The 15,111-nt window shown below is 46.0% G+C and overlaps 1 protein-coding gene across 1 annotated transcript in view; it reads left to right on the forward strand.

The window, feature by feature from the left end:
* The first annotated feature begins 10,997 nt into the window (after window positions 1-10,997).
* The window catches only part of ZDHHC15 (zDHHC palmitoyltransferase 15), a 242,127-nt gene continuing 238,013 nt past the window's right edge, over window positions 10,998-15,111 (forward strand). The window contains exons 1-2 of the mRNA XM_025178030.3: window positions 10,998-11,071; window positions 14,869-15,000. Coding sequence (XP_025033815.1) covers window positions 14,991-15,000 — 10 coding nt within the window. The 5' untranslated portion in view covers window positions 10,998-11,071; window positions 14,869-14,990. The remainder of the gene's footprint in view (window positions 11,072-14,868; window positions 15,001-15,111) is intronic.

The following is a 15,111-nucleotide window of genomic DNA, read 5'->3' on the forward strand; positions in this document are numbered from 1 at the left end:
CGGATGGAGTGTATGGCCCCTCCTCAGGTGTGGTGCATGGCTCTCCCCTCAGCTTGGGAGGACCCTGGGGAGAGGCAGCAAGTGGGGTGCACAGCCCAGATCTGGGCAACGCCAGGTAAGTCTTCTAGTTGAATACATAAAAGGGGAGTGAGTATGTGTCAGTGAAATCTTTAGGAGCCCTTCAGCTTTCTGCTGTAGAAATACAAGCTGTCCACCCACTTATTCCTTTCAGTATTAGAGATCTGATTACATAGATTTTTCAAAGACCCTTACAAGGAAATGCTATTCAGGGCTAGAGGCATAACAATGAAAGTTGAATTCTCCTTTATATTTTTAGCTCTTCCAAATTAGGGAGCTCACAGTCACGGGTTTCATGCAGTCTAAAAGCCTATTGTAGTATAGGTTGGACCTCCCTGGTGCGACACCATCAGGACTTTACTGGTCCGGAATGAGAGAATTTGCTGAACCATGGGTGGTGTCCTCTGCCACCAGACCAAGCTCCATGCCTCTAGCCTCCTTACCAATTCTCCAGCCAGGTTGTCTACCCTGCTGCTGCTGGCCCCTAGCCCTAGCCTTGAGCTGCTGTGGACAACCTTATATGGTCCCTGATCCTCTGCTACTATGTGTGGCCAGGGTTCCCTGGACCCCTACCCCACACTGCCACAGGTGGTCAGGGTTCTCTGGCCCCCAGCCCAGTGCTACCATGGGTGGCCAAGATTCCCAGCCCCACATTGCTGCAGGCTACTGGAGTTTTCCAGCCCTGGCCCCAGCACTGCTATAGGGCTCAGTCTTGCTGGCCCCAGCCCTGTTTGGCCCTCCTTCCATTAGGCTCCTGGGCTCTCCGGTCCAGGAGCATCCAGGGTCCTGCTGGACCATGGATTATGCCAGACCAGAGAGTGCTAGTTTTCAGAAGCGCAACCTATACGTATAATAAATATGAGAGCCAGACTCTCAGTCCCACTCCATCCCCTTTGTGGCTTGTTAGCACCCTAGTAGATGGGACTTCTCAAATATATTGTAAAGTTGGTGGTGCTGACTACTCCAGCCTCCCACTTTCATCCAGAAAGGAAGTGTGAGGGGTCAGAGTGGAGTAGAGCTCTCCAGGACAGTTCTCAGCCACTAAGATGATCCGTAGTCAGTTGTCATGTATTAGAACATCCACTCGTGTGCTCACTTACACTGTCATAGATCAATTTGAGAGACAGGAAGCCACTTCTCTGTCAAGTCTTATCACCTCTGGCCCTTCAGGGGCTGACTATAACCAGCTGTCCCAAATTAGATGTTATTAGCCCCCTCACAGTCCCTTTCAGGGATGTGTGTGTTGTGAGGCAGGATAGAATCTGGCCCTTTCCATGATTTTTCACTATAGTTGTTGCCTTAGTGATTCACCTTAAAATGTTTCTTATTTTTGTTAGAAGAAGATCCACAAGATTTCAAAACTTGTTAGGCACATTTCCAAGTTGCAATATACAGCATTTGTGTACTCAATATCTTGTTTATTAGGTATGGGCCAAAGCCATGAAGAGATCCAGCCTTGTATCCAAACTTCCCCAAAGTTCATGAACAGGGCAGAGGAGAAGACTAAATCTGGGTGAAGAAAACAAAGATTTTTCCTCCTGCACAATCCCAGTTTGGCAAATATGCGTCAATGATTTCTTTGATGTTCAGGCTTATGTTGGAGCCTCAAAAGGTTCAGAGTTCAGGTGTGATTCATGTTAGATAAACACTCCATTTCAGAGCATAACTGAATCCTGAATGTCTGAAAACCGGGCTGAACATCTTTGAACAGGCTTTCTCATGACATTTCTGAAAATATCTTCCCATTAGGTGAGGAATATAGTGATAGTTCTAGGAGAATTTTAATGCCTCTGCTCCAGAACAAAATCCAAATGTGGTAAAAATGATTAATAATGGTGGGGAAGTTTGGAGAAGGTTTTGTTTATGTTCAGCTGGAATTTTGGGTAAAGATTTATGATGAGGTGTCTGAACTGTACTTTGCTTATTGCTCATCACCAGTCAGAACAGATTTCATCTTGCTTTTTAGGTTTTATCCTTTTGGGGCACCTTTATTAAGCACCACTTTATGAATTAGTAGATTGCAGGCATTAACACCATCCAGTTCTTAATTCTCTTTTCAGTCCTCTGTCACACATAGCTTAATAGCATTTTTATGATAGGATTGATTTCCAGCAGCTTGAGCAATTTTTTTGTGTTACAGAAGTGTTCTAATAAACCTGGGTCTTCCATGTGTCAGCTTTAAGTAATAAATTCCTGAATACTTCTTAGCATTTATTTTATGTAGCATTTTTCCTTTCAAGCATTAATTCATCTTCATCATTACAGTGAAATAGGAACTTTTTTACTGTCCTTATTTTATAGATAGGGAGACTAAGTCATAGAAGTGAAGGGACTTGTCCAAAATCAGAGAAATAGTTAATGGTCAAAACCTTAAAAAAGAAACAAAAAATTCGTTCCTGGTTTGCAGTTTTCAGATCACTGGAGTACTCCACTACTTTATTGTAAGTTTCATTTTATTTCTGCTGTCAGCAAAGTAACACATGTTGTAATCATCCTTGTACCCTTGTGAAATCATATCCTGTAATTGTCAGTGTGACAGGCCGTGTGTCCTGCACTGGCACTTTAAGGCCAAAAACCCAGTCCTGACTGAGGGCTGAGAGTGAAGCCCTAGCTAAGGCAGTTATTGCTAATAGGGTTGCCAGGTGTCCGGTTTTGAACCGGACAGTCCAGTATTTGAGTACTCTGTTCAGGAAACAAATTGAGAAAATATAATTGAGAAAATATAAATGTCCGGTATTTTCTAAATCAGATGTAATGTAGTTTGTGATGTAATGTCAAGTGTGTCCAGTATTTTTGTTGAAACCATCTGGCAACCCTAATTGCTAATTAGGGCCTAGATGGGGGCTATATAAAGAAGGGCTCCTGGCGGGAGAGAAGAAACTCACTCGTGTTCTGGTTGGAGTGTAAGAGGGACCTGGTTGCCTGGGAATCAGGATGCTTCCTGGAGGTAGGGCAGTGCTGAGGAAAGGCAGGCAGGACTGGAGAAGCTCTGGCCAGGCAAGCTCCCAGGCTGCAGGGCCTGAAGCAAGGCCTAAGAGTCCTAGGGCTGCAAGGGGAGGCAGGATATGAAAAGGCAGCAGGTCCACACCCCTCTTGCCAATGATGAGTGACCATTACAGACCACAGTTTGCCTCTGAGGCAGGGGCTAGATAAGGTTGCCAGGTGTCTGGTATTGGTCCAGTATCTGTGGCCTCTCTGGTTTAAAAAAAAAAAAAAAAAAAAAAAACCAGGGAGAGCGGGGGGGATTTAAAGGTGCAGTAACCCTTTTTTTGTAGAGGTTTTTTTTTTTTCTCAACAACTTTTGCCCTACCCCTGGCAACGCTAGGGCTAGATGAAGACTGGCAGTAGGTCACTGAGGCAAGGAGAGTACAGGGGAACTGGGTGTTCCATGGAGTGCAGAGACTGATAACTCCCTCTTCCCCCATAAGGGGGTTGAGAGACACTAGAGTGGGCACTGCTGGAGGGCAGTGTCCTGAAGAGGACGCCTCAGGCTGGAAGCCAGAAGGGAGTGCGTGAAGTGAGACACTGGCACAGGAAGGTGCCCTGTGAGTATGTGAGCTAATTCCCAGTGCTACCGGAAGGGGGTGCTGTGGTGGTGAGTTCGCCCCATGACACTGAGGAACTATTCACTAGCATGGAATCCATTTTCTAGGGAGACTGGTCTTTTTTGTTTAAAAGATTACTTTAAAAGACTACAGTAATTTAAAGTAATAAAATAATATGGTTAGAAAAAATTTATTCCTTTTTTTAATTTTTAAAATTTTACCTGCAGACAAATGCTGCCCTCCTGGGCCTAAGGAAAATACTGAGCTAGACCTGAATGATCAGCCTTGCTTAAGACCTGATGCAAAATCTCTCATGTTATTTTGGATGTACCTCAAATTATTGCCAAACCACTTGGCACAATTCAGGAGAGTATTGAATGTTCACAGCCCTTCATAGCTCAGGGTGCCAAAATTATAAAGTCTGTTTTTAAATATTTTCCACAATGTAATATTGCTATTAATGTAAATTATAAAATGATTTCTTTTTTTATCCGAGCAACTTCCAAAATAAGGAAAGTGGTATAATCCATATAAATTACTTGCCTGTATGATGGGCAACAAAATTTTGGGTCGGCAAAACTAAGCTTTTATATTTGCCATCAGGGTTTTCTTTTGGAACTCTGTGTGATTTTAATAGATCCTATTCACTACCATTCCATCTGTCACACTCACTACCCAATGCTGTGCCTTTCATTTACTGACATTATAAAAAAGCTAAAAATTGAAGAATGATAATGAAATCACTGCAGAAAACAGGTAAATATTTGACCTTGTTTACTGACAATTTATATAAAAATCGAACATTTCTTTTGGAGAAAAATTCAAAAGCACATGCACTGATCAACCTTGGATTATTGCATCACAGTCCAATGGAATAAGAGAGTGTGTATTGTAGTGGAAGGAACATTTTAACCATTTGTTTCTACTTGTCATCTATTTTCTTTACCAGTTCAAAGTTAATGTAAATTGCAAAGATGAATATGGTATTTCCCAGGCCAAAAAATACAGGCATCAGTGCCTCACTTCATATATCTAGATTAATTACATAGGGGCTACGTCTAAACTGACATGATTTTCCAGAAATACTTTTAATGGAAAAAATTTCCGTTAAAAGCATTTTAGGAAAAGAGCGTCTAGATTGGCACGGAGAAGCATTGGGACACTCTCAATCCAGAGGCAGGCAGTCATGGTAAGTGGCTTGCCAAGCCAGGAGCCTGCAGGTGGGAGCGAGGGCAGCAGAGGTCAGCTTCCTGCCCTGTCCAACGCATGCTGGGTCCAGAACACAGGGCTTCCCAGGGACATTGCTTCTTTTCCTGCCTGCAGGAGAGGAAGGGGTGTGAGTGGCAGACAAGGCTAGCCAGAGAGAGTATTAATAGGTTCCCTTCCTCCAGATTGCCATGTGAGTTATCAGTCTTCCCCAAATCACAGCAAGTGATCAGGAGTGAATGCTGACTTTAGCCGTAAATCTAGGCCTTATGCTGCACTGCTTTGTGGTTCAGTTATGTCAGACCACTTATTGGTGGCTTGATGTAGGAAGGAGTCCTACCACAGAGGATGGAATAAGGCTGGCCTCCCCAAAAACCTTGTGAGAAGGATCAAAGAAGTTCTTATGTGAGAGCTTCATGGAGCTGTGCAGACAAGACTCGCACTCCATCTGCAGACATGTTAACAAGCTTTTCCATAGCCCAGCATTTTGTAGGCAGAGAGAGTGCCTCACCTCACATCCCATTGCCTTAACCTGCTTATAGTTAGACAAAGTTTGTGAACTCACTGGAAGTGCCCTTCCTGGGGTTGTCATTGGCCTGGGAGAGGCCCTGGGAGGGGGACCTGGTTCACTGTCATGACCAGCTCCTGGCTCTCAGGCATTGGCAGCTGTCTAGTCTACTCCTCCTCCTCCTGCCCCTTCACCACCCACCTCACCTTCTGGCTTACGCCACACACATCTTAGCTGGACTTGATAACCACACTGGGGTAGCTGGCTGGCTGGCTGCACCCTCCACCTCATTGGCATCCATCTGCTCGTAGAAGTGGTGTGAAGTGTTGCCCCAGAATGTCTGCTCTCCTCATTGGCCTGATGATACAAGTGCCTGATCTCCTTGATTTTTTTAACCCTGCACTTCTGGGCGTCTCTGGAATAGCTTTTTGCCCCCAAAGCATCTTGCAGTCCTGTGTAGATCTCAGCGTTCCACTTTCTGGTTTGAAGCTCATTGAGGATGGCTTCATCTCTCCACACTTCGATGAGGTCCAAGATCTCCTGGGCTATGTCTACACTACAGCTGTTTTTCTGAAAAAAACTTCAGTTACATCCACACTGCAATCACATTCTTTCTGGAAAAAAAAATCAAAAGAACAGAGGGATTTTTCAAACATTGGTAAACCTCTTTCTATGAGGAAGAAGCCTTTTTCCGAAATATCTCTTTCAGAAAAAGGCGTGTGTGGACGGGGAAGAGGGGGTTCTTTTGAAAGAAGAGGAAAAAGCACAGGTGCCCTGGTGGCCTCTCCGTCCATAGTAATCACAGCTTAACTGTAAGGGTATGTTTACACTACAAAGTTAATTCGAACTAACAGACGTTAGTTTGAATTAACTTTGATAGGCGCTACACAGGCAAACCGCTAGTTCGAACTTAATTCGAACTAGCGGAGCGCTTAATTCGAACTAGGTAAACCTCATTCTACGAGGACTAACGCCTAGTTCAAATTAAGTAGTTCGAATTAAGGGCTGTGTAGCCACTTAATTCGAACTAGTGGGAGGCTAGCCCTCCCCAGGTTTCCCTGGTGGCCACTCTGGCCAACACCAGGGAAACTCGTCTGCCGCCCTCCCGGCCCCGGAGCCCTTAAAGGGGCACGGTCTGGCTACGGTGCCTGTGCCAGGCGCAAGCCTGCCAGAACCCAGCCAGCAGACCCTGCACCTGGCACGACACGAACCAGCCACCCGCTGCCACCCAGCCCTCCGCCTCTTCCCGGGACCAGGCTGGCGGCTCCTGGGAGCCTGCCCAGGTCCGCAAGAGGTGGGCGCCCACCAGGTCTAGTGTGGAGATCGTGGACCTCATCCACGACCACCGCCCTAGGCACAGGAAAGTGGACGTCTAGGGCAGGAGAGCTGCCAGCCTGGCCACCCAGGAGCAGGTGTGCATGAAAATCAGGGTGGTCCAGTGAGACCCCCGAACCTGAGCCCTGAGCTTAGAATGGCCGTACTGGGTCAGACCAAAGGTTCATCTAGCCTAGTAGCCTGTCTTCCGACAGTGGCCAACACTAGGGACCCTGGAGGGGATGGACCGAAACAATGACCAAACCATTTGTCTCGTGCCATCCCTCTCCAGCCTTCCACAAACAGAGGCCACGGACACCATTTCTACCCCGGCTAATAGCACTCCATGGACCCAACCTCCATGACTTTATCTAACTTCTCTTTAAACTCTGTTCTAGTTCTAGCCTTCACAGCCTCCTGCAGCAAGGAGTTCCACAGGTTGACTATTTGCTTTGTGAAGAACAACTTTCTGTTACTACTTTGAAGCCTGCTACCCATTCATTTCATTTGGTGTCCTCTAGTCCTTCTTTATGGGAACTAATGAAGAACTTTTCTTTATGCACCCTCTCCACACCATTCAAGCTTTTATAGACCTCTATCATATCCCCCCTTGGTCTCCTCTTTTCTAAGCTGAGAAGTCTCAGTCTCTTTAGCCTCTCTTCATACGGGACCTGTTCCAAACCCCTGATCATTTTAGTTGCCCTCCTCTCTCCCACCCTCTCTCTTCCTCTCTTCCACGTCCTTTTCCCAGTCTCCCCGAGTTTTGTCCAATAAAGAGAGTTTCTATTTTTGAACACACGTGTCCTTTATTTTGTACATCAGGAAGGGGGGCTAGGGAGTGGTAAGTGGAAGGAAGTGAGGGAGGAATGGGGTACGAGCCCCCAATGGGGAGGACTGGGGTGGCTCTGCGGGCTCCTTGTCAGCCGACGGTCAGGGCAGTGTGTGTGTGTATGTTTCCGAGAAAAGGTTTAACGTCCGTGCCTTTACTGCTAGGACCGGGGTCCCATCGCAGAGGGTGGCCAGCAGGCCAACAGACGCCCCGTTATATAGGAAGAGCTTATTACATCTTAGATTTCAGCTGCTAGAATTTCATAATTCCTTCGCAGCGGGCAGCCTTGAGGAAAGACTGAAAGATGCCCCAGTGGGTCCTGTCACCTGGGAGTGACACAGATCCAAACGCCCAAGCTCTTCCTATAACTGTCCCTTTAGACCGGCTGAAGTTCTTTTAAATTGTGCTTGGTTCTGTTACAGCAACTGAAGGAGTCAGGTTAAAGCTTAAACAGTTACAGGTTTATTGAGGAAGCTTATAAATCATATGGTTACAATGGCTATTGCTCTATTTCTTAACTATTAGCAAAATATAGGTCTTAAAAATGGTTACAAAGAAGATAAAGATAGAAAAATAGAAATAATGGTACCAAGTAACAGCTTACTCTTTCTATGTGTACACTTAAGACAGAGGACCACATCCAGGTACCATTTTTACCCCCTTCTGTGCCTCTCGACTCCAGCATGTCAGGCCAGGGCCGGTCCCTCAATTCCTAGGAAAGACGAAAATACGAGGTGGGCGTCCCCATAGAACCTCGGGAGGTCAAACACCTAACCCGACCAGCAGGTAGAGGGTAGAATGACACTCCAAGTGAGTGTGTGCTGGGCCCATTTTATATAATCATGGGGTCACGTATTTCTCTTTCTTATCTGTCATGCCAATTGATGCTGGTTTGTCTGCTGTGAGACCAGTTCTTACAAGGGAGTTGTGAACTTAATTTACACTTGTAAGAGAGAATTGAGATGATTAAATTTTGAAGTACTGGACATTGTTTTCTCAGTGGGAAATTCCTCTTCCTGGGACTGTGTGTGTTCGAATCAACATAGGTGCCAGCCGCAGCCTCGAGGCCAGCTTATTGACTTAGCTACTCTCTATCCACATATCTGTGTTTCAGCTTCTCAGGATCAGATGAGCCAGCATAGACTATGCTGATATTATTGCTCCTTCTCTGCCCTGTGCTTCAGAGAGGCAAATAAGATGGATAATATGGAGGCAGGCTGTCTGGCCACATTCCACCCCCTGATACGACACACCACATCCCAGGAATGCAAGATGGTGGCTTGCCAGTGCCTCTTGCCCACCTTGGAGGAATTTAAAAGTACCCAATGGCCTGATTAGAGGGTTTAGGATCTAGGAATTGATTAGGGATCTTTCCTGGTGCTGTGTATCAAATGTGCACACAAGAGATAGCTACATTATCTAGGCATTGCACAATACATAGGGTTATGCAGAAAAGGAGTACAACAATCAAAACAATTAAAACAGTGGTCATAATAGAGTGTAGGAAAGGAGTTAAGGAAAGTTCAAGCTCTGGAGCTTATACACAGCCGCTGCTTCTACTAGAGTATGTAGATATCATCTGTAAGTACTTGACTGCACATACTAAATAAATAAGTAGTTGCCTACTAACAATGAACAGCCTTACTATCTGTTGTTGAAGAACAGGTTTATGTCAGAGAGTTAACATCAAATAAGTTGGCTGTTTTTTCTTACTTATCCTACTTTGTCTAAAGATGCCATGCCTGTATCTCAATTTTCAGGTAGGTATTGTCTTTCTGAAAGTCCTCCAGTACAGGCAGTCCCCGGGTTACGTACAAGATAGGGACTGTAGGTTTGTTCTTAAGTTGAATCTGTATGTAAGTCGGAACTGGCGTCAGCCGCTGCTGAAACTGATCAGTTTCAACCGCGGCTGAATCTGGACGCCAGTTCTGACTTACATACAGATTCAACTTAAGAAACCCAGGCGTCCCCAAGTCAGCTGCTGCTGAAACTGATCAGCGGCTGATTCCAGGAAGCCTGGGGCAGAGCAACTCTGCCTCGGGCTTCCTGTAGTCAGCCGCTGGTCAGTTTCAGCAGCGGCTGACTTGGGGACGCCTGGGGCGGGGCAGAGCAGCTGGGGTGCTGCTGGGTTGCTCCAGTAGCGCGGCTCCTCGGCGCTACTGGAGCAACCCAGCAGCACCCCAGCTGCTCTGCCTAAGGCGTCCTGATTCAGCCGCTGCTGAAACTGACCAGCAGCGGCTGAATCAGGACTCCTGGGGCAGAGCAGCTGGGGTGCTGCCGGGTTGGTCCGGAGCAGCGCTGCGGGACCAACCCGGCAGCCCCCAGCTGCTCTACCCCAGGGGTAGGCAAGAAAAGCCTGGTCTGCTGGGGGGGCACTAGCTGCAACCTCCCCCCCCCCCCCGCAGACCAGGGAGACAGGGGTGGGGACGCCCAAGTCCTCCACAGCTTTGCTCCGTCTCCCTGGTCTGCTGACCTGGGAGACATGGAGCAAAGCCGCAGAGCACGCGGGCAGCGGGGCAGTCCAGGCGCGCCGCGCTGTCCCACTGCTGGCGTGCTCCAAGGCTTTGCTCCCCGTCTCCCTGGTCTGCAGGGAGACGGGGAGCAAAGCCTTGGAGCACGCCTGCAGTGGGACAGCCCAGGCGCGCCTGGGCTGTCCCGCTGCCGGCTTCCCCCACGGCTTTGCAAAGCCGGAGCCCCAGCCCCTCCGCGGCTTTGCAAAGCAGCGGGGGAAGCCGGCGGTGGGACGTGCCTGGGCTGCCCCGGAGCCCCAGCCCCTCCGTTGCTTTGCTCTGCGTCTTCCTGGTCTGCAGACCAGGGAGACACAGAGCAGCTTTTCTCTCCCCGGAGTACACGGGCGGCGGGACCGCGAGGTCCCGCAGTCCGTGTCCTCCGGGGCGAGAAAAGCTGCGTTCGTAACTGCGGATCCGACATAAGTCAGATCCGCGTAAGTTGGGGACTGCCTGTAGTTTCAGTTGGATTTACTTTTGAAAGAGGCTCTTTCAAAATTTGATGTGTCTACAAGGTGCCAAATGTTGAAAGAAAGTGCTCTTTCGACACATCACTTATTCCTTGTAAAACGAGGTTTACAGGGATGGCAAAAGAGCGCGTCCACTTTTTTTGAATTTTTTTTTTAAAAAAAACGGACGCATTCCTTGGACATGGCATTGCTTTTCCAGGATACCTCCGGTATCTTGAAAAAGCAATGCAGTCTAGACATAGCCTGAGAGTGACAGCTGTGTCTTGTTAATATACCCAGCCATTGTTTTAACTTGATTTGTTTTTGTTTGTCTTGTGTTCTTGATCTAGTTGAAATAATTAAATGTACCTCTGTTTTACTGGATTTTGGGAGACAAAGGATCTCACTATAGACAGTGTTTTATAAAATGCATTGGTGTTGGTGTTTATATTCTCAGCTATGCATGAGTATTGCTGAGTAGGCTTGGACCCTTCTGGAAATAGCAATGGCAGGAATGGCATCTCTGTGCTAGCCCTTGAGGTTGATATCATTTTGCAAAGCACTGCCTTCTGGAGCCAGTACATCTAGGTGGAAGAGAATCAAACAGCAGCCCTTACTCTTGGAAATAACTGCAGGTAAGATAGTTTGCTGTATTGGCATTCCCCTATTGGACCCCTCTGAAGTGCAGTCAGCTTCGTGTCTGCCAAATTTGAGAGAGCTTTTGGCAGCACAGGCTGTGCTTAGCAGGTCTGGAATCTAGAGAGTTAGATACAACTGCAGGTCAATTTGTGTACTGAAGCCTCAGGAGAATCACTTTTGTCTTCCTTTCTACTAAGTTATGTCCTCTACCATGTGGGACAATATATTCTCCAATGACTGTATTCTAATCCCATTGGTTTCCAATATACATTGTGTTCAGTTTATTTAGCACATTCTCTCTCTGCCATATCAAACCCAAATCTCAATGGATATAAAATCCTGCTGTAGTGTGTGCATGTGTGATTAAGTTACTCTATAAAATGTCCTCATTTGTAACATTGTTGTTGCTAAAGATTAGGTTTCCTAGATTTATTTCTATGCTTTTATATTTTATTCCAAATTATATCTGTTAATGCACATAATAAAATAAAATAAAGCCTCTTGCATGAGATTTAAGAAATAGTATAAGTTAAAATAACAGTTATCAGTTCAAGAACTAGATCATTTTTTTAACATCTGTTTTTGGTTTCTGGATCTCTGTGCACAATTCCATACCATGGAGTGATGTACTGAGTCAGTTTACTGTGAATGCCATGCACCGTACACAGAGTGCTGTTGCTTGACAAGTGTCACTGACCCTTGAGACCAGCTGAAGAGTTTTGGCAGAGAATCAGTAAAGTGAGGTCAATTCGGGTTTTCAGGGAGGAAGGGTTTTAGTGTTGGGTGTAATTAATGCAGAATATTTAGAGTCTTGTTTTAGAAAAGTATCCAAAGTAACTGATGATGATTCCAGGCTTGTCCATTGTTCTTGGATATGTAAAATCAGATTAGGAATTTTATGAAGCACAGACTTTTACAAGATTTGTAGTATTTCTTCCCCCTGAACTCGATCTATCACGAACCTTTCATGTGATAGTTTGCTATTGCTCATTTTAATAACTTGATGTGCTTTATATTGCAAGTTCCCTTTTAGATCAAGGGATCTAGGGCTGTGTTTGTGGAATAAAATAATCTTAATTTTTCTCCCAACCCCCAAGAGTCATTGTGAAATCCTAGGAGGGTGTGAAGTGCCACAAGACAACAAACATATTTGTAGATGGCCACAGATTTATTACCATATCCCCTATATAGGTCTCTGCCTGCCTGCTTAGTTAGGAAAGATGGGAGCCATTGCTATACAAAAGGTTTATCTAAATAAATACATAAAAATATCATATTGCTATGTCTCAGAGACTAATATGTAACAATGGCTAAATCTGTTGTGACAGAGTCAGGCTGGAGGACTACAGCAGATGGAGTGAAAGACAGCAACAGCCCTGAGCAATTAGGGGCAACAGAGATAGGGCTGCTGCAAATTAAGCAAAGGCAGCTGATCTCACCTGAGGCTGCCATTGAACCTGTTTAAAGGACTTCCTCCTGGCAGGAAGAGAAGAGGAGAGGAGAGTAAGACAGCCCAGCCCAGCCAGAGATAGCTAAGTGGTGGAGGGTGAGGTGCCTCAGACCAGAGTCGTTAGTCCCTCCCTCTGCTGGCAGCCTGAGAGCCCAGCTGGAGAGCTGGACAGGACTGTTTTCACAGCCCAGGCTGACCCTGGGACATTGGCCCAAAACCTTTGTGGCTGAGAGACTGGAGCTGAAATCCTGCCAAGGGCAAATCATGCAGGACTGAGGCTACTTGAGGTAGGCCTGAGCGGCGTGTCAGGACCCAGGAGTGGGGCCACCCTTACACACAGTACAGACATTCCTGTTTCAGCTCTGCTTTGAATAGACACAACCCACTGTGAAATAAGGCCATGTCTGCAGTATGGGGACCGTAAAAGTATGCAGAGAGTGAGTAGATGATCCCACACCTAATCACTTTGATGCTAATTAGTACCCCAGGAAAAGCTGATTGGGCTGATCAAGCTTGGGAGAGGGAAGTAAAAACATAATTGGCCCCACATCAACCCAGGGCTTTTAAAAGAGGCATAGGAAGGAAGTGCAGGGAGGGAGAGGAACATAGCCAGTTGAGTCTAGTCATACAGGGGTCTCAGAGTAAGAGGACATCTGTTCCTTTCTGGTTCTGCTATCAGGGTCCGAAGCTCAGAAAATAATGCGAATAGGTGGATGCACAGGAGGCTGTGATAATAATCATGAAGGGGAATCAATTCACTGAGAGTACACCCCATGGAGTCTGTGACATCTGCAGTGAACAGGATGGGAAAGATATGAGTCTGTGTTACAGGCACTAGAGTAGCATGGCTACAGTGGTGTAACTTCACTGGAATAACCCGGCAGCATAGACACAGCCTACAGTGACCAGGGATTTTTCCATCACTGTAGAGACCCCTCCTCTCTGAGCAATGGTCTAGGTAAATGGGAGTATTCTTCTGATGACCTATCTGTATCTGCACCAGAGGATAGGCTGGCATAGCTATAACACTGAGCACTGTGGATTTTTCCCAACTGAGCACTCACTGTCCACCTAAAGTTTAAATGTAGACCAGGTCAGTGACTGATTCAGTATTTCCAAACTAACGTGGTAACCCTCAGTTCCAGTGATCCTGAATTTAACAGACTTTTGAGGGTCAAGGTCCCAGACCTGGTGTATCCTTAAAATTTAGGTCAGCATAGCTACTATGCTTGAGGGTGTGAAAAATCCACACTCCTGAGCAGGAGCGGCCCTAGACGAGCTGCCGGCAACTGGCGCCCTAGGCAAAGCGCACGATCGGCACCCCCGCCTACAAAGCCCTGAACAGCCGTTTATCTTGGTGCCCTAGCTGACCGCCTAGTTCACCTGTATTGACAGGCTGCCACTGCTCCTGAGCACTGTACCTAGGTTGACCTTATCCCTGTTATAGACACAGCTAAGTGGATAGAAGAATGTTTCTGTTGGCCTAGCTACCATCACTCAAGTAAGTGGTGTTCCTGCAGTTCCAGAAAATCCCTTTCTGTTGCTGTAGGCTGCATCTAAAATTCCAGGTTGTATTAGCTACAACACCATTGCTATGTCACGATTGTCCCTGTTGCGTAAATACAGCCTTAGTGTCAGTTAAGGTAACTTTTTGTGTATTTTTATTTGCTTCAGTGTAGTAACTTATTGATTCAAGTCCCAAACATCGGACAAAGCTTTATTCTGAAGGAGCTATATTTCCACCTGAGAATGTAACTTGAGTCCCTGTGTATCATGTTCTCTGTACAGTTCCTTGTACAGTACATTTACAGTCTAATGTCACCATACACACAGTATGGGAAGGCCCTATGCCTCAGTTTTGGCTCAAATATAATGTGGCAGGCAATCCATTCTGTATCAAGCAATATGATTTTATATGGACAAAGTAACATCCATTTGAATTGTTCTCTAAATATTATCTGAATTAATCCTGTGTAATATTAGTATGTCCCAGATGCTGGTTTGAATCTTTCTTGCTCTGATCATCCTTTTTCAATTTTCTACAGTGTTAATGAGCTGACGGGCTTGGGTCACAAGTGAAAATGAGTTCTTTGACCTTTTTTGTGTACATTGCACAACCAGTGCTCAATCTGGCCCAACTGGCAGTCTCTACTCGGCAGAGGCCCAGAGTGGGAATATCAATAGTATTCTAGGCCAGAACTGAAATATATTGGCAAAGCTGTCTTGGGGCTCAAGATTGTTTACAGTCAAGACTGAGTGGATTGGCACAGCTGTGTGCAGTGAAAATTGCCCATCTTCTGCTCACACTGTGTCTGGCTCTAATCAGTCTTTCATTTTCTCAAGCACTGACATTACGCAAGAAAGAAAATAAAAGGCAGTCTAGATCATATAATGAGGACAAGGACTGAAACTAGAAGCCAAGAGTGTTACTGATTGCTATCCTGTTTGAGACACTGACTCATCCAATGACCTTGGGTAAGTCACTCAACCGCCTTTTGTTTTAGTCAACTGAGCTGTAAAATTAAATAAAAGCAATACTTCATCAAACACCAGATGCTGCATATGAAATGAGCTTTGATGGGGAAA

The sequence above is a fragment of the Pelodiscus sinensis genome, chromosome 13, assembly GCF_052426305.1.
Source record: "Pelodiscus sinensis isolate ZL-2025 chromosome 13, ASM5242630v1, whole genome shotgun sequence".
Taxonomy (NCBI): Eukaryota; Metazoa; Chordata; order Testudines; family Trionychidae; genus Pelodiscus; species Pelodiscus sinensis.